General features: G+C 34.6%; 1 protein-coding gene across 14 annotated transcripts in view; it reads left to right on the top strand.

Annotated features, from left to right (window-relative positions):
* The window catches only part of Anks1b (ankyrin repeat and sterile alpha motif domain containing 1B), a 1133346-nt gene that overhangs the window by 208297 nt on the left and 899030 nt on the right, over positions 1-26019 (top strand). For 9 of the 14 annotated variants that reach the window (XM_074084185.1, XM_074084188.1, XM_074084184.1 and 6 more), the window contains exons 5-9: positions 7786-7861; positions 9483-9584; positions 12721-12834; positions 15284-15450; positions 20851-20988. In XM_074084185.1, the coding sequence (XP_073940286.1) occupies positions 7786-7861; positions 9483-9584; positions 12721-12834; positions 15284-15450; positions 20851-20988 (597 nt within the window). The remainder of the gene's footprint in view (positions 1-7785; positions 7862-9482; positions 9585-12720; positions 12835-15283; positions 15451-20850; positions 20989-26019) is intronic. The other 5 variants (XM_074084193.1, XM_074084191.1, XM_074084192.1 and 2 more) reach the window with 1 other exon arrangement.

The raw sequence follows: 26019 nt of genomic DNA, 5'->3' as shown, positions 1-26019 counted from the left end.
ACTCCCTCCATCATTCTGCTTTATTCCCCTCCCCCCATACTTTAATTTTTAAAAACATTTTTGTTAGTATATGATAGTTATATAGAGGGTTTTGTTGTGACATTTCCATATATACATATATGGTACCCCAGGTTGTTTTATCCCCTCCGTTAATCTCCCCGTTCCCTGAAAGTCATGAAATGACTTTGACAGGTTTCAGTGTCCCATATTCATACATGTACAGAAAGTGCCTCAACCATATTCACCCTCCTTTAACCTCCCCCTTTTGCTGTTGCCTTCACCTCAGCATGACCTATTTTACATTACTGTCCTTCATTGTTTTAGTATCTATTCATTGTTCAGTGGGGTTTTGCCTAGGTATTTTTACCTGTAAATATATTGTACTATATATACTTTATATCTTGTCATGATTATTCTCTTTATTTTCTCCCTTAATCCTTTATTGAGTCTCATTTGCAGGCTTCAAGAGGGTTATTATTGGAATGTTAAATTTGAAGGGGGAACTAGTTAGGCCAAACTCTGACATTGTCAAGTCCCCTTTCTATCTGCGGTTTTGGCATTCTGGTGGATAGATAACCTAGAGTAACTCCTAGAAATTCTGGATAAATTATAACAAACATTCCTTTATATGCACTATTGAGCTTCCTCAGAAGTTATGAGAATACATAACACTAAAATAAAAAATGAAACTAAAACTCAGGGTTGCAAACATGAGCATCCTCTTCTTTTCCTTCCTTTTCCTGCCACTTAAATTGTTTTTCTTAGCTTTGGTGCTACAGAGGCTTTACATTAATACACATTTACAATTAACAGGAGAATTTCCTTTGCTTTCATTAGCAACTTAGTTGTTAATGTGAATTTACAAATCATTTCAGTTCTTCTTTTTTGACTCTTTCCCTCACTATGTTCAGATGGTTTTTAGTTACATAAAAGGTGATGAGATATTATGAGTGCTTTATATCTAGCTACTGTGTAAATCTTGAGATGTTACTATGTTATCAACTCATGATTCTATATTTTAGGCATTGTTTATTTAAAATAATTTATTGAAATAGAATTAAAACATTTGATCTATAGGAAAAGCAGGTCCAAAATCTTAGGGATTAGAATAATTTGGGTTCACCTATTTGAGTGTTGTTTTCTTGTATATATTTTATTTGTTTATAGATTGTTTTGGAGTAAATATTTCACAAGCTTACAATTTTTCAAGATCTGCCCACTTATGGGTTGTAGATTTTGGGTAGAATGGTGTTTTGTCTTAATAGTGATAATTTGAATGAGGATATTGGATGCAGACTCTGTGTAGGGGAGTGGTAACCTGCAGGATACAGGACTTCAAAGAATGTTTACTTTGTACCTTAGAATATATTAATGTTTTCTAGTTTCTGGTGAGAGGAATGAAATTATTTTGAAATTAGTCTATATTTTGAAAAGGAAGAAGTCCTTATGTTTGATACATTTAAACTCTATATAATTTAGTAGTAAAGTGTTCCTGGCACCACCATTTACTTTAGTTATGCCAGTAGTCCATTCTGTTTTGACAGTTCTTATGTCGTCTTACCAGAAAAGCTAATTATATCAACCTTGGACTTGGAAAAAATTGATCTGTTTTTACAGTGTTGCTCAGTTTTCTGTTGCTATGACAAAATATCTGAGATAATCTACTGATAAGGAGAAAGATTTATTGTGACTGATGGTTTCAGTCATGACTCCTTACTTTTGTTGATTTTGGGCCTGTGGCAAGGTGTACATCATGGTGGGGAGCATGTGGCAGAGGGACACTGCTTACCTCATGGTGGAAAGGAAATAAAAAAAAGAGAGGAAGGGACCAGAGTCCCAGTATCCCTTCAAAATCATGCCCCAGTGACTTAACTTTCACTAGGCCATGCCTCCTAAAGGTTTCACCACCTCCCAATAGCACCATAGGCTGGTGACCAAGCCTTTAACACAAAGCTTTTGAAGGAATGTTTAAGATCTAGACAATGGCATGTAGACTAAAGAATTAAAATAATAAAATAAAAATATGTTTATTATCTATTAATCTTTCCTATTCAGAATTCTGTCTTCTCATTCATTATATGAAAGCACTAGTTCTAGTTAAGCCAGGATTTTAATCTTAGAATAATGTGTAAAGGCTAGATATGTCTATAATTTTACAATATTAACATTATTGAGGGTTTTTTTTTTTAAATTTTTGGTGGTGTTGGTGTTTGAACTCAGGGATTCACACTTGAGAGGAAGGTACTCTACCACTTGAGCCATTTCACTAGCCTTCAGGTTATTTTTACAAAGAGGTTTCTAATTGACTTTTGAGATATATTTGTTTTTTAGAGTCAAGGTCTCTCTAAGTAGTCCAGGTTGGCCTGAAACTTGTGGTCTTCCCGCCTCAGCCTCTTGTGTGCTGGATGACAGTTGTGAACCACTACACTAGGCCTTGAGTAGCAATATTAGTGATAATACTTGTCTTTCCTTTCTAAGTTAATAAAACATTTAAAAAATCTTATTACTGCTAAGTTTATTTTATTTAACCTTCCCAACAACCTAATTAGGGGTTTAGTATTTTTCTTATTTACAGAATGCATGAATTTTCAGGCATATGCAGTGATTTTTCCCAAGGTTATATAGCTACTAGAACCCAGGCTTCCACTGGAACCCAGGTCATAAGTGGAGGTTATGTATTTTCCCTCACTAGAATAGTTGATTTCAGTGTCTCCAGTGCCCACTATCATGTATCAAAGTATCTGGGAAACAAAATTAGTGCAATGGTAGACATTATCGTTATATTTTAAACAGCTTGTTTAGATTTAGCCTTATATTAATGATTCTCTTTATTCACCATTACTTCATACATCTCAGATCCTTTTCCTTAAGTAAATCCTATAGAAATTCTTTCAGTGAAGTTTTGTTTTTTAGTGTTATACACTCTTGATTGATATGAAGTAACCTTCTTTGTCTCTTCTAACTAATTCTGGTTTGAAATCTATGTTGTCAGATATGTGTGTAGCTCCTCCTGATTGCTTTTGTGCTCCATTTGCATGGAATATCTTTTTCTACCCTTTCACTTTAAGTCTGTGTCTGTCTGTGTCAGTGAGGTGCATTTCTTATAGACTAAGTGGTTGGGACTTATTTTCCAGTATATGTCTTTTGACTGCAGAATCGAGACCATTAACATTGAGTTATTATTGAAGTAGTACTTCCTGTCATTTTGTTGTTTTATGATGTTTGTTTCTTTCTTAATTCTCATTTGCTTTCCTACTTGTCTAGTGCAATTTTTCTTGTATTCTCCTTGTTGCATTTATCTTTCTTTTCTGTGTGTAGGATTCCTTTTAGTATCTTTTCCAGTGCTGGTTTAGTAGTCATTAAATCCTCTAGCTTTTGTATATCATGGAAGGTTTTTACTTCTCTTTCAATTATGAAGGATGGCTTTGCCAGATATGGTAATATAGGTTGAAAGATATTTTCTTTCAGGGCTTAGAATACATCATTCCATGCCCTCCTTGCTTTTAGAGTTTCTGTTGAGAAATCTGCTCTTAATCCAGTGGGTTTGCCTTTATAAATGATTTATTGCTTCTCTTCTGCTGCTTTCAATATTCTTCCTTTGTTGTGTATATGTGATTCATAAAGATATTTATTCTGCATGTATATGTGTACAGAATATATATATTCTTTGTTCTGTATAGTTAGTGTTTTAACAATAAAATGCCTTGGGGAAATTCTTTTTTATCTTGTCTGTTTGGTATCCTATAAACCTCCTATACCTGGAAAACCCTCTCTTTCTCAAGATTGGAGAAATTATGCTATCATTACTTGCTATGCCTTTAGCTTGCACCATTTCTCCTTCTTCTATACCCACAATTTGTAGGTTTGGTCTTTTAATAGTTTCCCAGAGATCTTGCATGTACTGTTTGTACTTTAACAATATTTTTTCTTTGTCTTTATCTGAGTATTGTAATTCCTCTACTTTATCTTCCATTCCTGATATTTTATTTTCAGCTTATTCCATTCTATTGGTGAGGCTTCCAACTGAGATTTTAAGTTGAGTTATTGAGGTTTGTGTGTCCAGAATTTCAATTTGATTTTTTCAGAATTTTAAATCTTCATTGAATTCTTCCATATCCTGCATTATCTTCCTTATTTCATTCAGTTGTTTACTTGAATTCTTTCTGAGTTCATTCAGCTGTTTCTTTATATTCTCTTTGACTTCATTCAGGTATTTATACATATCCTCCTTAAGTTCATTGATCATTCTTATCATTTTTTTTTGTGTGTGTGTGTGTGTTCTTTGGTTGTGATTTCATCCACTTTGCTATCATTCAGGTCTTTTATTGTGGGATTAGTGACTTTTGGAGGAAACATGTTGCCTTATTTTTTCACAATACTTGTGTTTCCATGTTGGGATTTCTGCATCTTAGTCCAGTTTTTGGTTGGCAGTTTTAATTGCTGGTGACCTTTTAGTGGAAGTATTCACAATTTTTAGGCAAAACTGGGTAGTGACCAGATTGTAGTGCATTTTCTTTCCACTAGACTGGGAGTGTGACTCAGTAGTCAAATGTTCACTCACTGTTATCAAGATACTGACTCCATCTCCCTATTCCACTCAGGGAGAAGAAGACTAGCTGTAGAAGCAGTCACAGTTGATAGACACACCCACTATGAGAGTACAGTAATCCCTAATTAAGAATGATCACTGCTTCTTCTCCAGTATCTTTAAAGGTATAAACAAACAAAGGTACTACTTCATGAACTATGATGACATTAGTTAATAAGGGCAGTAATGGAAAGATGACAGGAGGGATACTAATCAACAGTATAAGATGTATGGTGTAATAAGATGGAAGGGAGGTGATGAGAAAGGAGCAGGAAATAGAAATGGTTCAGCTAAAGGCATGGTGAGAAAAAAAGGAGAAAGAGGAAAAAAGCGACCTGGAAATCTAACAATCTGCCAAAAATAATGATAATAAAGCAGGATGATAGAAGGAGGAATATAGAAAAAAGAAAAGTAAGAGAATATACTAATCTTATTATGAGCAGACAGAAAATAGAAATCTGGGAGGGCATATAGAGAGGGAGGGAAAAGAGATGGTTAAAATTTGAATATTAAAAGGTAGGTATTGTGGCTCACCTATAAGGACTTCAATAAAAGCAGGGAGAAAAAGAAGAACAAGGAAAAGGAAGCAAGAAGGAGACTTATTTAAAAAAAAAACCTACAAAGACAAAAACAAAAAGTCAGTCTTTTCTTAATTTTTGGGAAGAAGGGTGACAAAGCAGTATTTAATTTTTTTTTTTTTAAAGTCTGAACTGGTTAGGCTAGTAGGGGCTTTCTGGTTTGGAGATTTAGCTCAGTGGCAGAATGGCTGCGCAGTGCCTGTAAGGCTCTGAGCTGGGGACCCAGTACAGAGAAATGGACTTAAAATTCTGTTTGCAAATTTCCATGCTGGATCCCAGAGACCAGGCTGCTATCTCCCAGACTCCAGTTTCACTTACTGAGTCTCCCAGGCTTCTGCCAACTCCCAGGCTATTCTCTCCACCTGCACAGTTCTCCAAACAGTGATTCAGTGCTGGGTTTGCTGACACTGTCCATGATCACACCACCAAGGAACACTCTGAGATTTCCAAGACATACTTGGGGCTAGAGGCAGGGCTGTGCTGGTTGTCAGGGCTTTATCTTTTGACTTGTGGGAGTTTCCATGATGTAGCTTGTTCTGCCCCAGCAAGTGGAAGCTCCCTACAGCAGAGATGACCAATCTGGCCCAGGAGGGAGGTTGCTCTTCCTGTGCTCCCTCCCAGCTCCCTCTGGGCAACATGTTTGTTCAGCCTAACTGGTACCTGCCAGTGTGTTTGTGAGGATGCTGGTGTAGATAAATCTACTGTATTACCAGTCCTGATTTTCTTAGCTCTTTTGGGGCAGTTCAAATGATATTGATATTCAGTGTTCTTCAAGCCTTCTTGACAATCTTTTCATTTTAGGTTGAGTTAACTATACAGTACACTTATTAACTAAGGAAACTTGCATTGTATATTATCTCATAGTAATATTTTTATTTCAAATTGAGATTAAAATTCCACATGAGACATTACTTTTAGTACAAAGGGACAAAACAGCCATATTGACATTTGCACCCAACAATGAAGATGGAGGAGATACTTGTTTCATTCTTAAGAGAGGGAGGAAATTAAAAAAAGAAAAAGAAAAACCAGCAAATGTTTGGGTAGCTCAAAAAGCCTTCTTTTTGAAGTCTTCCTTGATTTTCCTCAAGGCATAATCAGTCTTAACAGTGCACTATACTTACGCAACTCACAAATTCTCCTTCCTGCCCTATGTTCCTTCCTTCCTCCACTTTGTACCTTCAAAATAATTTCCAAATGTCTGCATTTCCCAAGTACTTTTCTAGGCATTGGGAATACAGTAGTGAAAAGAATAGATGTAATCTACATTTCCACTGAGCTTATAGTTTATTAAGGGAAATAAGCAATTACTTGAAATTGTAATGTGGTATTGTAAGTGCTAAGATAAGGAAAATATAGGTTGATATGGAACATACAGGAAAAGTATTAGGCAAGGGGCAAAGGGCATTTTCCTTAATGAAATTATATTAAGTAAGATTTGACATATTGTGTGGATCAGTGGTGTTTGAACTCAGGGCTTTGCATTTGCTAGGCAATCACTCTACCACTTGAGCCATGCCTCTAGCTCTTTTTTCTTTAATTTTTTTAAAAATAGGTCTTACATTTATGACCAGGCTGGCCTGCACTGTGATCCTCCTATCTGTGCTTCCCGTGTAACTGGAATGACAGGTGCATACTACTTCCCCCTTCTGTTGAGATGGATTCTCATGAAATTTTTGCCTGGGCTGGCCTTGAACCACAATCCCCCTGACCTCCTCCTCCCCAGTACCTAAGATTATAGACATGAGCCACCACGCCTGGCCTCAAAGTATATTCTTTAGACCATTAGCATCATATGGGAACTGGTTTGAAATAGAAATCATCTCTGGTTACTGAAATGGAAACTCTTGGGATGGGGCCCAGAAACCTGTTTTTAAAAGAACTCTCTAGGTGATTTGTGATTCATGCTGAAGACTGAGAACTAGTAGTTTGGATGATGGCCATATCAAGAGGGGTTGGGAGCTAGATCCTGCCAGGTGGAGGGACTGGCATTTGAGACCCCTGGGGAAAAAAATAGAGATTGACCCTAATATGAATGAGGTCAGTACACCTGGAGCATAGAATGTGAGGTCAGGGAGAGAGTTTTGGCGTGCAGGAGAGTGGTTGGCGAGGATAGCAGGGAAAAGATCATTCAGGTTTTGTGAGCCACATTAAATTGTTTAGATTTCATATGTCATAATTATTTATTATACATCTGTCTCCTTAAATAGAATGTGGATGTACAAGGACCAGAATGATACTTCCATACCTTAAGCCATCCTCCACTGTTCTTGCTATATAATTGGTATTTAATAGATGCAAGCTGATTGAAATCTTAGACACTCACAGAACTTTGTGGATAGGTTCTACTACTCTTATTTTATACTTGAGCACAGCAAGACTAAGAAAAGGTGAGTCACATCTTAATGTAAAAAGGTCAATTGACTGTTCAGAAGCAGAGTTGCTTTGTGAACTAAAGCCTTTGGATCTTGTTTCTAGAATCCCTCCTTCATTCCATACTACTTTTCAGTCAGGGAGTGCTAAGATTACAGAAAAGATGTATAAATACATACATTGACAGAATTTAAAAATCTGTAAGTATTACAAATGCAACTATATCTTCTTTTCATTTTTTTTCAGACAGAAAAAGGGAGTGCCCTTCATGAAGCAGCTTTGTTTGGAAAGGTGGATGTTGTACGAGTTCTGTTAGAAACAGGTAGCTATCTTGGGTTTGCATGGAGCCTATCCTGTATTTCTGTTTCAGAAACAGACAAAAGAAAAGGACAGTTTTCTTCACAAATGATCCTTTCTTCACTACAGATTTCATACATGCATTCATACCATGTAGAATTAAGCTTTGGTGTTTAGATAAAATTAATACAAATATGCACCTTCCTTTAATCAATAGATAGTTTGGTAAAATTGTGTTGGGATTTTATATGTTTAAATTGCATTTATGTACACTGGACAAACTACCAAAAGGTAAAGGAGATCTCTGCTTTCTACGAGAGATCCCTGAGAAGTTATGACATTTGCTTCGTTTATTAAAGAACATGATTTTTCCGTAGGTTTTTATATTGTGAACAATGGTTACAGAGATTTGAATTCCTTCTTCATGGTATAAATTTTCCTAGTTACTTCATCAGCTGAGCAGATGTTGCTCATTGGCTACAGTGGCTTATATTAAAGGTAACATTTTAGAGGCAATGCCTTGAAGAAACAATAAAGTAGGCTTATTTATATAAACATATTATTCACAGTTATTCTTATTGAAATGAAATAAAACTGTGATTGAGGTCATATTTTCTCTAAGAGTCAAAAGACATGAGTACAAATTCATACCTCTAAACAATTGATGTTATTCCTTCATGTTATGGATTAAAGCATGTTTATATTCTTCTGCAGAAAAATAAAATAAGAACATTGACAGACTATTATGCTCTTGCAAAATTAAAATTTCACGTATATTTAACTTTGACATTCAGTAGAGTCATAATAAATTATTTGAGACAGCCAATTAAATATGTTCTGGCCACACATCCTGACACAAATTTTAGGAAATATTTAATAATCTTATGATGAACTCTCATCTGGGGCCTGATCCCATGAACTGGCTTTGTTTGTAGTTAGGTGTTTGAAAATTTCATAAATGTTTTTTAGGGTAGTGAAACCTTTCTGATACATTAAAGTAAGTTCTTTAGTATAATAAATAGTTTCCAAACTGGAATAGTAACAAAGGTGTTTCATTTACACAGTTTAAGAGGTTGCCGAGGCGGATGATAAGTGGCTGATGTTGAACAGTGAGCAATCTGGCATAAGCAAATGTCATGGAGAAGCAGTATTTGGACACTTGTATTTGTGCACTTGAGAATAATCATGCCTTTTCAAATTTTGTGACTGTTGAAATATTCTAAAAGTATTCTTCTGTTACTCACATGGTACATGATTATCATTTATTAAATATTTTACCATGTTATACAGAATATATAAATCACATGGTCTTTACACTTGCATTATAAATTAATATTTTTTAGCTTGATAATGTACTATTTAGTTAACCAGCTACAGCCCAAAAGGGATGATAGGCTCCTGGAAAATAATTTTAATGATTGAGCCCATGACCTTTAAGATTTAATTCGTTATCAAGAACGCTCTTAATCTTTGGTAGCAGTACGTCCCCACCTTCTTTCTTAATAAAATCTTGTGTGTGTATAACTTAATTTTTTAAACCTCTCTCAGTGCTTGGCCTATATATGTTTGAAATTAGAGCAGTTATATATTAACAGTATCATTTGAGGACACTCCAGTGGTACAACTAGTTTTTTTTTTTCTTTCAGGAATTGATGCCAACATAAAGGACAGTTTAGGCAGAACTGTCTTAGACATTCTGAAAGAACATCCATCTCAGAAGTCTCTCCAGATCGCAGCACTCTTACAAGGTAGATGACATTGAATGATGGATGAGTTTGCATTAAAGTCAAGATTAAGTTAAAGTTGTCATAGTTTTCTTTTGGACTTTTGGTTAGTGTTTACTTTTGAATGAACTCATTACTTGTACTTCTTCCTAGTATATGTTAACATAAATAATACTATTTAAAATGTTTTAGTTCTGCTTTTCAACTCTTCATTATATTTTTAAAAGTTAAAGTATTTATTCACTACTTGATATTTATAAATTTTTTTTAAAACCCAGGTAGTAAATACATAGTAGTTGCTTGAAATTAATGAGGCTATGTAAAATGGTGAGGTGATGGTTTAGTATTATCTTACATTTACATAATATGTTAAGAGTTTTTGGAGATTTTTCAGTTTTTCATTTCTATGACTGTGAAGTGTATAAGTCAGATAATATTTCTCTTTTTGCACATAAGGGAAACTAAAGCACGAAGAGAGTAAATGCCTTGCTCAAACTCCTATATCTATTCTATGCTAAGTGGCGGAGTCAGTACTGAGTACTGGATGAATAACAGCAGCCAAAACTGTCTTTGGCTGAAAGAATACTGACTGTTTTCTCCCTAATTCCAGTTGTACAAGATAGTTCAGTCTGGCCAGCCTTTGTTTTTGATAAAGATCATTTTCGTACATTTGTAGTTAGCTGCAGACTTTAGGTCTATTGAAGATTTTACATCCATCTAGATGCTACTTTTTCATTTGCAGAACTGCATACTTTTCCATTTGATTTAAAACTTAATCTTTGAAAAATTTAGATTTAAACGATTTTTTTGACTTGGTGATTAGGCCTGGCATGTACCACATTACCGTAAACACTTAGATGTTCTTTCTGTACTTTTAGTTAACTCTTGCACCATGCAGCAGTGATTATCTCCTGCAGTTGTTACAGATTGGCTGCAAGTGTAGCTGGAGGGAAGCAGGATAGTTTCTCAGCCGTTAGTTGGGCACTGAAGAATAGCATTGTTCTGTAGGGAGATACATGAGTTTAACCCAGTTGGGACAGAGGACATGTGGATATGGGAGTTAACAAAGGCCAAAGAGGGGTCATTATGCTCTCTTCTCTATTTCCAAGCCTTCTAGGAAAGTTCAGACCTGTGCAGTTTTCTTGTGAATAAAGAAGTTCATTTCACATCCAGCGCACACAGAGATAAGTCAGAAAATACAAGAATGTCTTTTCACATTAGTTCAAATTAAAATCAAGTTGAATGAAAGCTAAGAATGAGTGGCATACACCATTTTTATCCATCTTCTCCCTCTAGGCACTTGTATTTCATATTGGACTTATGCCTCTAACTGAACTTAAAAAAAAAAGTCCCAAAGCTTGTGTATATTTTGCCTTTTGGGAAAAGTAAAATAAATATTACCCACTAAAAAGGGATCATGTTATAATTATGGACATTCTTAAACATGTGGCATTAGTTCAATGTAGATGCAAATGTTATTATATAGGAGTACGCTATCTCTGCTCCCTTAAAATGGTCAAGATTCATTAGATGTGTCAATTTGTGGTAGGGCTTATGGGACATCTTTGGATTTTTCAAATTACTGGTAAACTTGAGAATGTAAACACATTTTATTCTTTAAACTCCTAGACTTCAAGTTCACTGGTACATTTTAAATTTAACGAAGTTTGTTATTGAAATAAAGCTGGTTTATAGTAGCTATTATTACTGTTTTACAAAACTGCTATTCAATTACGTAGTTATTGCATATTCAGAAATTTTGCAGATAGAATTCCGTAGATTGCTTTCATTTCCTGGTGGAATTTGCCGAGTAGAATTGCTCTTTGGTAAAAACTATTTGGATGGTATGAGGACACAATTCATTGGCATGAAAGACAAATTACCTTCACTGGATTCTTAGGAAATAGGTTCCTTCTGAATAAGGAATACAAACAAAAGATCCCAATGAGAAGCTATCTGTGGGTTTATCCCTTATAAGGAAGCTATAAACTAGCCACTCATGCGCCAAATAGTTTTGATATATAGCAGATATATTTTGTTCAGAATTTGTATTTTGGGCTACGCTGTGTTTCTATAAAAAATTGAATTAGCTGTCAACATTAAAAGATCTCAGCTTTCAGCTAAAATTCCAAAGTTTTGGCATCTCCAGAAATACCGGCTTTCGTTTTATATCATTGCTGACACAATGTGTGTCACACAAAGGTGGCACACACACTTTCTGATTAAACATGCTTTATGTGCTCTTTATTATTTCTATGACATTGAGGCTAGGTTTTAGTTGACATTTCATCTCTAAATTCAACATTGTTTCCTTGTGAGATTTTTCATGTTCCGTGACTATCTGGCTCCATCGTATTAGCTATATGAACACGAACAAGTTAATAATGCTCTTTTACTTGACAGCTTTAAAACTGAGATAGAGCTGGGTGTAGGGGTGCATGCCTATAATCTTCAATAGGAGGCTGAGGCAGGTGGATTTTGAGTTTGAGGCTAGCCTGGGGTACATACTGAGACTCTGTCTCAAAAAAACCCCAAACTTGTGATAGTAATGTGTATGTATCATAGTTTTATAAGGATCAGATGAGTTAATTTATGTCAAGTACTTAGAACCATAGCGGGCACATAGTAAGCACTACTTAAGTTTTACCTGGTGTTTCTATTATTATTTCTTTATCACAAAAGGAAGAAAGAAAGATAGGCTGAGTATAGGACATTACTATAAGAATAACGAGAATGAATATTATTTCTTTGTGTAAGTGTAGTTTAGTATGCAAATCATGTTTGTCTTTCAATATTACACCAGTATTATAAAATAAACTTAGCGCATTTCATCCTCATATTTTATCTAACTGATGGCTGGATTCATCTGAGTTGAACATCTTTGTTTTAGTGATCATGTCTACTCAGAGCATCTTTCAGAGAGCTTTAAATCTTCAGAGACATTTATTTAAGGAAATGCAACATATTTGTTTAAAAATTTTAAATTAACATGACATCATGCAGTTCTTTTGTTTTTTAACGTCTTTTAAAAAAGCTTAGGATATATTTATTGTATGAGGAAATAAATGAAAAATGGATCATCAGAAGTAAAACATAAAGTTCAGTTATTGATTTTATTATAAGTTAATTTAAGTGTGTAATTCAAAACGTCTACACACAGAGTATCTAGAAGGCGTGGGAAGACCAGCAGTCCTTGAGGAGCACATACAGGACGACACAACCCAAGAAACTCACGCTTCATCTCCCGTCGAATCTCCCTCCCAGAAGACCAAAAGTGAGTAGCTAGTTATGATAAACTACACTAGACTTTTGAACAAATTTGTTGTCTAGGCATAAGGCTAATAAAAGAAATTCAAGCCTAATAAATGTTATCCTACACACTGTGTTTTATACATTTATTCACTCCACACTTGTAGATTTTCCGCTACTTCCTAGGTACTATATTTGGCTCTGAGACATAGCAAGCAAAGTAGGTAACAATCCCTGCTGCATGACATTAATATGGAGTAGATATGCCCGGAGTTTTTTCACAAATGTGTTTTTTTCTAGCTTTATTGAGGTATACTTGACAAATAATTGTATTTAAAAATACAATGTGATATATATATATATATATATATATATATATAAATTGTGAGTGGACTGCTACCATCAAACTAATTAAAAATTTGTTGCTTCATAGAGTTACATTTCTTTTTGTGGTGAGAACACTTAAGATGAACTATCTTAGCAAATTCCAGGTTCAATACGATATGATTAATACTACTTATCATGTTTTTATGAGTTAGACTTTATAGATTACAGATGTGAGAGTGTGCAGTATTTGTCTGTGCCTGCCTTATTTCCCTCAGCAAAATGACCTCTGGTTTCATCCATATCATCCCAAATGGCAGGACATCCTTCTTTTAAGACTGAATAATAGTCTGTCATTACATTACAGTACTTCATTCAATAATGGCTGTACTGTTTTACATTCCCAGCAACAGTGTGCAAGGTTCCTTTTCTTTACACTTCACCATCACTAGTCATGTTTTACTTCTTGGCAATATCCATGCTAACATGTGTGAGGTGTTGGTTTATACTTCCCTGATTGTTAGTGATGTTGAGCACCTTCTTGTGTATTTGTTGGCCCACTTGTGTGCCGTTTTTGTAGAAATGACTGTTGAGGTCCTTAGATCATTTTTTAATTTGAGTTACTTGGTTTTGTGCTATTGAGTTGTTCTATATTTAATCACTTGTCAGACATATGGTTTGCATAGATTTTCTTCCAGTCTATAAGTTGCTTTATTACTCTATGGATTGTGTTCTTTGCTGTGCAGAAGGTTTTGTCATTTTATTATTTAATTCTTGGTAATACTAAGGATTTTTTTTGTTGTTATTGTTGTTTGTTTGTTTGATAACTGGTGTTTGAACTCAAGGCCTCATGCTTGCTAGGCAAGCACTCTACTACCTGAGCCAAGGTAGTAGCCCCTTTTTCAGATAGAGTCTTGGGCTTTTTGCCTGAGTCAACTTTGGACCTTACCTACCCTCCCATGTATCTGAGATTATAGACAAGATCACCATTCCTGGCTTGTTTTTTGAGATAGGGTCTCACTAACTCCCCCACCCTGGGCTGGCCTCTAACCAAGATCTTCATATCTCCACTTCCTGCATAGCTGAGACTATAGGCATGAACCATAGTGCCTGGCCCCAGAAGCTGTTTTAGTTTGCTACAATCCATTCCACTGTCTGTCTTGCTTTTCTTACCTATGCTTTTGGTATCATATCTAAAAAATAACTTTTCAAATCAATGTTGATCAATGTTTTCTTCTGGGAGTTTATGAGTTCAAGTCCAAATTTAAATTTTGAATCCATTTTGAATTGACTTTTTTATATGATGTTAGATAAGGGTCCTGTTTCAATCCTCTGTACATGTATATCTCACTACCTAACATTAGTCATTGAAGAGTCCATATTTCCTACATTGTAGGCTCTTGGCATTGTTGTTGAAGAGCTATACTACTCAAAATAATGTGACACTAGCATAATGACAGGCTCATAGATCAGTGAAACTGAATTAAATGTCCATACATCCATGGTAAACAGATCCTAAATATATTTTAATTCAGGATAAAAAAATCAAGGTCTGTATTGTAACTGCTAGAATTTTTTTCAGAATAAATTGTAAGTATAAAGTACTTTTCTGACACTGTTTAAAAGTGCATATTTGCTTTCACCCTATAAAATATTTGTGTTTTGACAGGTGATACAAATTCTTTGTTTTCTAATTACCCACTGATGTCATCATTTGTTAATAAGCTCTGCTCTTTATGTTTATTGATCCAGGAAGTAGTCTATCAGCACTGTGTCAAGGTTTTTAATAAATCACTCAATGAATTCCATTAGTTAAATGAAATGCCAATCAAAGATTATTAAAAGTTAAATCTTGAAAGAAATGAAACTCTAGAAATTATAATTTGAGATGCTTTATTTACTACATATATGTAAACTTTCAATGCTCATTTTTTTGAGAAAGAATAAATATAGGTAAAATTGGTATCTCTTCTATTTGTTAATTTTCTTGTGTTAATATAGGTTAGTGTCTCATTTTATCCAGATGTTTCTATTTACTCTTGTTCATCATATTTTGAGTTCTGTCACCACAGCATTCATATTTTCGTTAAATAATGTTAAGTTTAGCAATAGTCTCTTTAGAAACTTCTGAACAAATTATGCTCTTATAGGTGAAACTGTGACTGGAGAACTATCAAAACTCCTGGATGAAATAAAACTCTGTCAAGAAAAGGATTATTCTTTTGAAGATTTGTGCCACACAATATCAGACCACTACTTAGATAATTTGAGCAAGATTTCAGAGGAAGAACTTGGGAAAAATGGAAGCCAGAGTGTAGTAAGTAAGGGGGGAAATGAAGACAACACGTCTGTCTTTGCCAGTTCAGTGTATGACCCAAGTGGCATGGAATTTGGTGCATTATTAGATTATCAAATTCCACCACAGTCAAGTGTCAATTTCCCTGTTAGTCTTTCTCTGATGTTTATTGGGTTTTGTGCTCTCTGCATGTGTAGGGGAAGAAATGCTTTGATAAATCACTTACAGCTTATGATGGGCTCTCTACTGTTAGATCCCCTCATATGTTCATTTAGTTTTATTGGGCATAAAATGATAGGTTCCAAAGAAGAAAACCTTCCCTTTGTCTGTCTTTCCCATTTCCTCTATAAGTTCAATCAAACCCCACTTGAAGAAAAAAGAGCCAAACCTTGTGTGCAGTTCCTCAATCACTCCCTGAGCCACTAGGAAAAGACATTGTGGAAAAACTCCAACTGCATTTTTCATGATGTGCAGATCCTTCGGGGGTTCTCCTCTGTGAGTTAGAGGTTCTTCTCATTATGGACTTTTACATTAACACAATAGCAAGAAAAGCTGTAGAGAAGCAGTTTAAAATTAAGATTTATAAGCTTACTTTTGTTCTGTACTAGAAGGATTTATAGCACATGCTGGTATTAAAGGAGATACATGGTTGTGAGGTAAACCCTTTGCTTACTTTTAGAACTTAACTTATTTGAGGAGCATTATACTTTACTTAGAAGCCAATAAAAGAGTGGACTGTGTTAAGTATGTCATATTATTGAAAAATTTAAAAAATTCTAAGTATAGCAACTGTCTAATTTGAGGACATTCATTCCATTTAGTGAGCCATGACACCATTTCCCTGCATAGCACTTGCTAATCTAGTTCTATGACTAAACTTACCTCCTAGTCCTACTTTTTTTCTCATTTCACTTCAGTTTTCTTTTACCACATGGTCTTTTGTAAAGCATTACATTATTGCCCCCACAATTCTTTATGAATAATTACAATGCATTGAAGTAAAAGCTTGTAGGTTTTAAAGAATGAACATTTTATATTAATGAAATATTTATAGTAGTCAGGATAAAATGGCCTGTTTTAAAAAAAATCTAAAACAGGTATATGCTATCTCTATATTACAAATCAATTGTATTTTAACATCTTCTTAAAAGTCACATAAATAAGAGATGATGTTCAGGGTTTTAGATCCATCCCTAAAGGTTTTTCTCAACTAACAGCTTCTTGCCGTCTACTTCTAAGCCCACAGATTCCCCCTAAAGTCCTAATTTTATGTATCAGTAGCTTGTAAATCTTTTTTGTTGTACATACCATTAGTAAACAAATACTGAGCAAATATCTCTAATATACATATAAATTATGTATATCTGTATACTGGCATTTTAATAATATATAAATTCTGAGAGATTTATTATTTGAGAAATTTGGGTGGAGGAGAGTAAAGAATAAGTTCAAAATAGAATCTCTAACTGTTTTTCTTTTACTCAATAAATATCTTGTGTACCCTGGGGTCTGTGCACTCTGCTTGGAGACTATGACACAAAGGCTATACCTTTTAGGAAGTGATAGCAGGGACTTTTGACATTGAGAAGGTAACATACTTTGAAGAAAAGATGGCCAAATTTTGTTTTTGTTTTTATAAACTGAAGATTGTATTGTGATAGTGGTAAGAGAGAAGTTAATGCTCACAAATTGAATTTATAAGTTCTTGATATTTTAGCCTCTATGTTCCTACACCACCCTTTGTTCCTGTGACAGACCTTTAAAACTATTGCCATATAAAATATTAATGGTTATATGAGGCATACAAGCAAACAGTATATAGGGGTAAGAGCAAGTAGTTCTATTTATTTGGAATAATAAAATTTATAAAGAGGAAAATGAGAGATAAGATTAGAGATAAGATTAGAAGAATTAGAAGAAGGCCATGGATGATTTTGAATGTCAGGCTAAGAATTTTTGTATTTATTTTTAGGGAATGAGAAAAAAATCTAAAGGATTTTTGGCAGATAAAAGACAGCATGGAACTGGCCTTTCAGAAGATGAATGTGATAGAAACTTATTATCGAATGTTTAAAAAGTAATCCAATTATATTGACCCTTCTCTATAGTCTGTGTTTTGTGTTCATTCTCTGTTTTGTTGAATATTTGTTTCCATTCATCAAAAATGTTTTTCCAGAGTGTTGGTATGAATTGTCTCCTTGAATTATGCAAAGAGCTTAATGAAATACTTTTGTATCACAATATAGATGCCTGTTACCACATTTTGAATTATAAGTTTATAGCAATAATATAAAATATGGTTCTTGACTTTAAGGTGTTCAGAATACCCATCCCAAGAAGCCTTCAATTACCATGTACAGACAAGACTAACACATAAAGCATATATATACACATGTATATACCTATGTATATGTGTATATGATGAGTTGACATTTACTAGGTACTTGATATTTCCTACTCTGTTTAAGTTGCTATTAAGCAATCTTAACAGTGGAGTTACAGATTTAGGAAATGATTCACCTGGCAGGTGGCATAGTGAGTATTCAAACTCAGCCAATGTTTTAAATTTCCAGCTACTTTTCTTATAGTAAGCTACCTTGTGGTCAAAGAAACTTTTAAAAAGGGAGAAATCAGTGAAGATATATAGGTATTAATCGAAGTCTTCCTGGAGGGAGGGAGATATTAAAATGTGTCCTGGAGGAAGGCGAGATGTCCCTTGCACTTGTTTTTGGAAGGAATGAATGAGAGAATTCCAGCCAGAAGAAGCAGTGTGAGTGAAAGTATAGAGGTGAGAATTAGTATATAATTTGAAGAAAATGGTTTGCTATGAGAGTTAGTTTTGAAAATAGTGGGAAATAAAGTTGGATTAGTAGTGATAATGCTTAACAATTGTAGAAAACTCATAATAACCCTCTGAGATGGATAGTATTATTTCTCCCATTTTACAGATGAGAAAATGGAGGCACAGAGAGCTTTGATGATTTCCCAAGTTCCCACAGTAAGTATCAGAGCCAGGATCTGAACCCAGGCAGTCTGAGGTTCACTCAACAGTACCATTAAATAACACAGGCAGATCAGTAGATTGCAAACTAGTCAGGAGTTTAAACTTGCAGAGAATAAATTGTTGAGTAGGGCAGTTCTCACGAAGGTGACATTTTTGTAAGGTAATAGTGGCAGGTGTGTGTTAGGTATTTTAAAGGAGAAACTCAATGGTTGTATGTTTGATTTACCTGGAGAGGCTCTAAAAAATAAGTACTAATACCTCAGGTACCACACCAAGTCAAACACATGTTGGGAACTGGGCATAGTGGTACATGCCTGTAGTCCCAACACTTAGGAAGCTGATGTAGGAAGAATTGTGAATTAGAGGCCAGCTTGGGTTACTTAGAGGCCAGGTTTGGCTACATGGTGACACCTTATCACATTTTGGGTAGCTCTGAGCATTTTTTTTTTGGTGGAACTGGGATTTGAACTCAGGTCTTCATGATTTGCAAAGCAGGCACTCTACTGCTTGAGTCACACCTCCAGTCCATTTTGCTCTGGTTATTTTGGAGATGGGTCTCATGAACTATTTACATGGGCTGCCCTCAAACCTCAATTCTCCCGATCTCAGCCTCACAAGTAGCTAGGATTATAGCCGTGAGTCACCTGTGCGTGGCTGAGAATTGCTCTTTTTAAGAACCTCTCAGGTTATTCTAACAGGCACACAGTTGGTCTAGGGAACCAAAAATCTGCTAGAATCTTGATGAGGTAATTAGACCAGAGATGAAGTATTAGAGCTGCGGTCTTGATAACACCACAAATGTCTGACCTACTGTACCAATTCTTCAATGTAGGAGTTTCTGAGTCTCTTGAATTAGGGAGTGTCTTAGTTTGGACTGATGTCATAGGTTCCCTTAGATCAAGTAGCTTAAAGAATATTTCTCACAGTTGTGGAAGATGGGAAGACCAAGATCAGGCTGCCAGCAGAGCTGAGAACTAACTAGGGAGGGCTGTTTCCTGGTTTCCTCACATACCTGAGAGCACAGAGAGTAAAAACAAAGCCCTCAGGTGTCTTTTTATATAGCCACGAACCATATTCATGAGGGTGATAGCCTCCTGACCTGATTGCCTCCCAAAGTCCCCCAGTGCCACAGTCATCACACGGGGAGGGATTTCAATATGTGAATTTGAACCTCCTTCAGCAGGGAGGCTTTCAAATTATCAAGGAAAATTCAAGCTACATACTGACAATAGCCCTAATTGATTTCAATTATTTCTATATTATATCAGAATTTTAAATGGGGAATACATTTTTATTATTCATATTTCTGGCTCTATGAATGATATTTAGGTCCAGTTAAAATTTAATTTCACATTATATAAAACATTTAGCCTATTCATTATAACATGATAAGTAATGCCACAATATTTGGATAAAAGATGAAAGGAAAATATGTTTTGTAACATCTGTATTATTCATAAATGTACTTTACATGTGATGTGGCTTGAACTTTGGGAGTATTTTTAGCTATTGTTAGTTCAGTGTAACTTTCACTGACTTTTTTCTTCCAGTAGAGGGCAGTCTGATTCAGGAATTTAAAATACAAAACCAGCCATTTTATGTAAGAACTTTTATTTTTGAATCAGAGATCTTTGGTTTTATTAAATATTACCAGTAAGGTGATTAAATAATTATACTGATATTACTGAGTTAAAAATTAAATTTGTATTGTGAGCGACAATATTCAATTAAAGGTTTTGCATTTAATATAAAGGCCAGCTCAAGTTAAAATTACATTTTGTCTTGCTTACATTTTAATTCAAAAGTCAGTCTGTTTTAAATACTCATATAATATGCATATGAAACCATTTTCTAAGTTGAGTTAGGACATTATATAATCTAGAATGTAAATTTTGCACAAATATAAATATCTTTACATTCTTTACCAACCTATGAAAAATTTAGGTTTTTGAAAGAATGTAAGATAACCTGAAGAAAATTTTCAATTCTCTTCATCTGTTTTCCCCAAGTCCCTTGTTTGATTTTTTTCTCCATATGTTTAAACTATGTCCAATTTTTAAATGTGAACATACCATACCACAGAAAATCTGATGATAATGTAAATAGCATCAGAGCAGATTAAATTTAGCATTTTTCTTAGATTTGAAATAGAAAAAGCATTATTGCTTCATTAGCATATGGCTCCAAGAAATAAATAAGCAGTTTGAAGGATGAAATGTTTTTTACATTTCACATTTTCTTCCTGAGGGAGAACCTGGACACCGGTAGCAACTGAAGCTTGTGTTTGAAAACCCTGCAGATTTTGTGCAGTTTTGCTCTGCCAAAACACCTCTTTCATGTTATTTTCTTATCCACCTCAAAATCTTTAATTACATGTCAATCTTGTAAGGGTGAGATATTTTATTTTAATATTTCAGGATTTCAAGATTCACCTTAAAGATCTCCATTTACACCAAACATCTATAAACTCCTTGAGAGCACTTTGCAGGGGAGGGGTCGCTGCTTTTGGAGACTGTACTTACGTCAAATGGTACCAAAATCATCAAGTCATAAAGGTCAGTGAGTCAAATTAGGTTGTCTAAAACCTAATTAGTGTTTCTGAAACAAACTTCATTTTCAAACTCATTCTAACTCACTTCAGGAGCCTGTGATCAGGAATATCCAGTTTCATAATTGTGGTTCTCTCATTCAGTTCCCCTAAAAGCCAGAGAACATAAACAGAGGAGGGTCTTCTTAAAGAATTAGAACTAATTCTTTAACATGTGATTTTTAAAATAGTGGCGCTAAATCTTAAGCCTTGGTAGCTACTATCTCATTGTGAATACACACAGTGTTGAGAAGGAAATTTCTAACTTCAGCAGTTCGTATCTTACATAGTTGAACAAAGTTTTTGGAAGTGGTGACTCAAGGCTACTGTGTGTTTAGCCAGGTTTGAATCCTCCTAACATTTTTCTAGGGAATATGTAGAGCTAAGATTCTGTTGGCCTGTATTTATTAATACTTTGAAAAATCATTAAGCATACATACATAAACACACACACACAAATGCAAAATCACAATGATCAGATTTTTGTCCCTATTTTTTTACCTCAATTTTATACCTCTAATGAATCTAGGAAGATCTTTGAGATAAAGTGGCTATGACAAGAATCATTCTTCTGAACTCCTAACACAATTGCTTTTACCTTTCATGGCCCATCTTCTTCTACCTTGTCTCGTAAGTATACATTTGCCTGTTACTTGTTATAGACTCCTTGGCGGTAGGATATGTATTTGATTGATCTCTGTAATTGCATCCTGCCTAGCACAGTGCCTTGCATGTAGTGACCTCTCAGTAAAGGTTCATTGAATGAATAAATGCATAAGAAGGCAAACACTGCAAGTAAAAGTACAAATATTCTTGTACATAAATCATTATAAGGGGAAAGCATGTTTAATTATTTGGAGATGAATGTCAGAGTTCAAGGAGAGGTTTGTCCTACTGAACACAGAATCTCAGCCACCTTTCGTAGGGAGATAGCAGTCTAGCAGTTTCGGGCATTGAGATTGTGAGTTAGACAGAGTTGGCTTCACAAGCCTGTTCTACTTACCAGCAAGGTGACCTTTGAAAATTACTTGGTGTTTCCAAACTTAGTTTCTTCATCAGTTAAAAAATGTTTACTATGGTTTTATTTCAGCCATAGAAAAGAGCTATTTTTTTTTTTTGCTGCTAAAGATATGCCATCTTGATTTTTATGTTTCATAGACTTTGTCCAACTTTCTTCAGACTGTTGGATAGTTATTCAATGTTAGTGTAGAAGGAATTTCTCTAGTGACCTGTCAAATATTTGGTTTTTGGATTAGTTTTAATGATTATTTTAACCTTGAAAAGATATCTATCGTTACCAGATTTCCACATCTTAGAAATAGCAAAAATGCAATGATCGAACTTCTTTGAAAGATTAGCTCAATAGACTGACATTTTTGGCCAAAGAAACAACACAGAATTCAATGGAGTTAATATAAAATCCCATATTTAGATTACAAAATTCAGCAGTATAAATACAAGATAGGAGGGATGTAATTGGAGGGTAGTTAGCAAAAACTTTTGACTTAGTGTATTACAAGTTCATGATCCTAACTATTAAGTCGCCCTGCCTTTTCTTAATATCTTTGATTGACTTACCCTATCTTTTCATCATTACTGCCATTTTAATGATCCCAGACTCTCAATTATGATACCTTACTTCAGTTATTGCAGCAGCCTCTTACCCACCCGCCTGCCTTTAATCTCTTCTCTTCATCTACACCAGTTTATTGTAAGCTATTACCAACTGCTGTAAGTGCAGTTCTGATCACACCACCAACTTAGTGCTGGTCCTCACTGCAAAGATTAAATACAAACTGTAACAGAGGCATTCAAAACCATTCATTTCTAGCCATGGCATATATTTTCAGCTTTATCTCCTAGTAATGTCTTACACAAATATGTTCCAGTGAAATGGATTACTCCCAAGATGCCTTGTCCTTCCTCATTTCTGTGTTCACAATTTTTCATCTATATATATTTCTCTTCCCTACCATCTTTACTTCTGTAAAACCATCCTTCATAATACCTTTTTTGATCCTTCTATTTAAATTAAATATTTGGCTCAGATATCATGTTATATTTATAAATGTTATATAAATTCAATAATCTTCTTTGTGTTACTTATTCATGAATCTTCTTTTTGTGATTTGCTCATAAGTTCCTTGATGACAGGGAAACATTGATCTAAATACATGTTTATTTGTATATCTTTCTTTTAGTTCCTCACATGTTTAATAAACATTTATTGAATTGATATTTCAGGGAATAGGCAGGAAGAAGACTGTTTGATGCCTGCATTTTGGTGCAGACTTTTGAGAAGAGCTCTAAGATGGAATTATTCTGACTGGTTAAGTTTTCAAATAATGAATGCTTCACCAGTTCTTTTTGAAGACAAAATGAAATAACCAGTTAAACTGTATCACTGACTTCCTCAAAACATAAAATCGCTAGTATCTTAAGTCAAGTCACATTTCTCCTATATAATAATGTATAAGTGATAACAAAGAAGTCTTATTTATAAAAGCTATGTTTGATTCCTGACAACATATATAAAGGAAGTTACTATAAGAAAATAGGAAAGTATGTGTAATTATTTGCATTATGAATTTTAATATCCTTGATAAATTTTGAATTCCTTCCTGTTATCTTTCCTGTGTAATTAAGAAAGACTATTTTTAAGGCAGATTTTTTTCAGCTAATCATATGGAAAATGGGCATTAACAACATCCTGTTTTTTCTCTAATTTTAATGATTCGTGTGTACCATATGTCATTCTGTGTATATATCTGGTACACCATAATGAACCAGCTGATTGGTAGTATTACTGTGTATATTTTCTTAAAATAACATCAGCCAATTTTTTTGCTTTTACACTTTTTTCTTTCTGATATCTTTCTCTCTGTATCCACCTCTTTCTGTGTCTTTCTGTCACTCTCTCACTACTCACTCACTCACTCAGTCACTCTCTGTGTAGCCCTGGCCTCAAACTTAAGGTTCTCCTGCCTTAGCCTCCCAGGTGCTGGGACTATAGGCATGAGACACCACACCCAGCTTTCTTTCTGATCCCTTTATTATCTTTAACTTGAACTTAAACTTCCTAATAGAAGAACTCAGTTATTATGGTTGCCCTGAGAATCAGTACTTTACACTAATTGTAGTGTTTTCTTGAAAGTTTGTTAATAAATCAGCTTTCTTTTAGCCTCACTTTCTGGGTAATGAGAAAGCTAATTTTTGTTCACTTTAAGCTACTTTTCACATTTACTTTGTTCACTTCCATAATGCATCTTTAATTTGTAATTCTGCTTCAAGGTGCACATTAGGGAATTCTTAGTTCCGTTTTGGCATGAAGGCCTTGGGCAGACTGCCATTATAAAAGGTTCCAATCTTGCTGCCTGATGCCAAAGGATAAAGCCTGAGCTTCAAGAGACATCTCAGTGGTGTTCATCACTTACCTCTGTGTCCAGGGAAATACTTTTCACCTTGAAGAGTAAGTTAATTCTAATAGAATAGTGGACTAGTGACTCTGAAATGATTGCTGAGATTTCTCATGCTTCTATTTTATCATGGCCATTTGGTCCATAACTAAAGATTATTGGAATTCATTCAGTGTCTAACACCTGAAGAAATGGGATTATCTCTGAGAGAATCAAAGTCAGTAACAGTAGATGGAAAAGGCACTGTGTGGTCTGCTTCAATCTCAGGCTTAGACTTTTAAAAATTACCATCATTTTCACTTTGCTTTGCCAGAATTCTTATTTCTACCACAGATACTTTTAAAAGCTCAAAAAGTTTTATTGCTTGCATTTTTACAATGGTTTCCTTTAGTGGATAGCTGCCAGTCTGTTCTATCAAATAATTAAAAATGAGAAGTTAAATCTTCATTTAGAGAAAAAATGAGTAATCAAACAAATGAATTTGACAGTAAAGGAAAAGCTCTAAAATGAACAAAGAAAATGAACCTGTGAACAGTAATTATCAGTAAATTGGACACAGCCTACTCCCAGAATAAACACAATAAACGTTGACATGTTATATGTTTTCCTGTAATTCATTCTTTGTTGCAGAAATAAGTGTATTCCAGCCTTGAAGAATAATTCCTTCTCACCTTTGGTTCTATAATTTCACTCTTACTTAGTCTGGTTCCACTTTCTTAAATATTTAAAGTGTCATTAGTATCATAATAATTGTCATCCTCACTGAGTCCCTGCATTAAAGATTTGTACTCATTTCCACAGCAACATATGTTTATAACCTGGAATTGCATTGTAGTGCAGAGAACAGGAATCTGAGCTCAAACAGACTTGTGTTTGAATCCCAGTTTTCCTTAGGTTAAAACTTCCCTGATCTTTAGATTTCTTACCTGAGGATGATAATAAGAATAATAGTAATTAATAATAATAATAACAATACCTTGCAGGACTGTTGTGAAGATAAAGGTAAAGAATTGGGAGTATGTAATATGTTGCTTCCCACACATTAAACAGATGACAGATTATTAATTGTTATTTGTCTGATTCAGTCGTTTAAATATATTTTTTATGTATTACCAAAAGATTTATCTTATAATTATAGCTGACTTTCCCATTTTTGTCTTCTCATTTGTCCTACTAAAGTATACTTTTCTTCCTTATTACCTGCTCATTCTCCCACTTTGGAATAGTGTCTTTAAAAAGCCTTTCTCACCTCAGCCTACTGAATCAGAGTGTCTAGGGGTAGATTATTTTAAGTAAACTCTGAAGGTTATTCTTCTGCCAAAAGTAGTTTTGCACACATTGCACTAGAACATTTTTAAGATGCTGATTTCTTAGACAGTCAGCTACTGGTTCTCACTTTCTTCTCCCCACCCGGACTCCACAGATCTGTGGACTTCTGATTCAGGATGATCTGATCCTAATTTACCTTAGCTTTCTTTTTCTGCTCCTGTGGATACAAGTGTGATTGGTCACTAGGCAAAATAACTTTCCTTTTAATAATTCTTTTATATCTGAAATTAAACAAGTTGTGTTAAAGTATTAAA

This window comes from Castor canadensis, chromosome 8, assembly GCF_047511655.1.
Source record: "Castor canadensis chromosome 8, mCasCan1.hap1v2, whole genome shotgun sequence".
In the NCBI taxonomy this organism is placed as follows: domain Eukaryota; kingdom Metazoa; phylum Chordata; class Mammalia; order Rodentia; family Castoridae; genus Castor; species Castor canadensis.
Note: the sequence above shows the minus strand (reverse complement) of the source record. Positions and strands in the feature narration are given on the sequence as shown.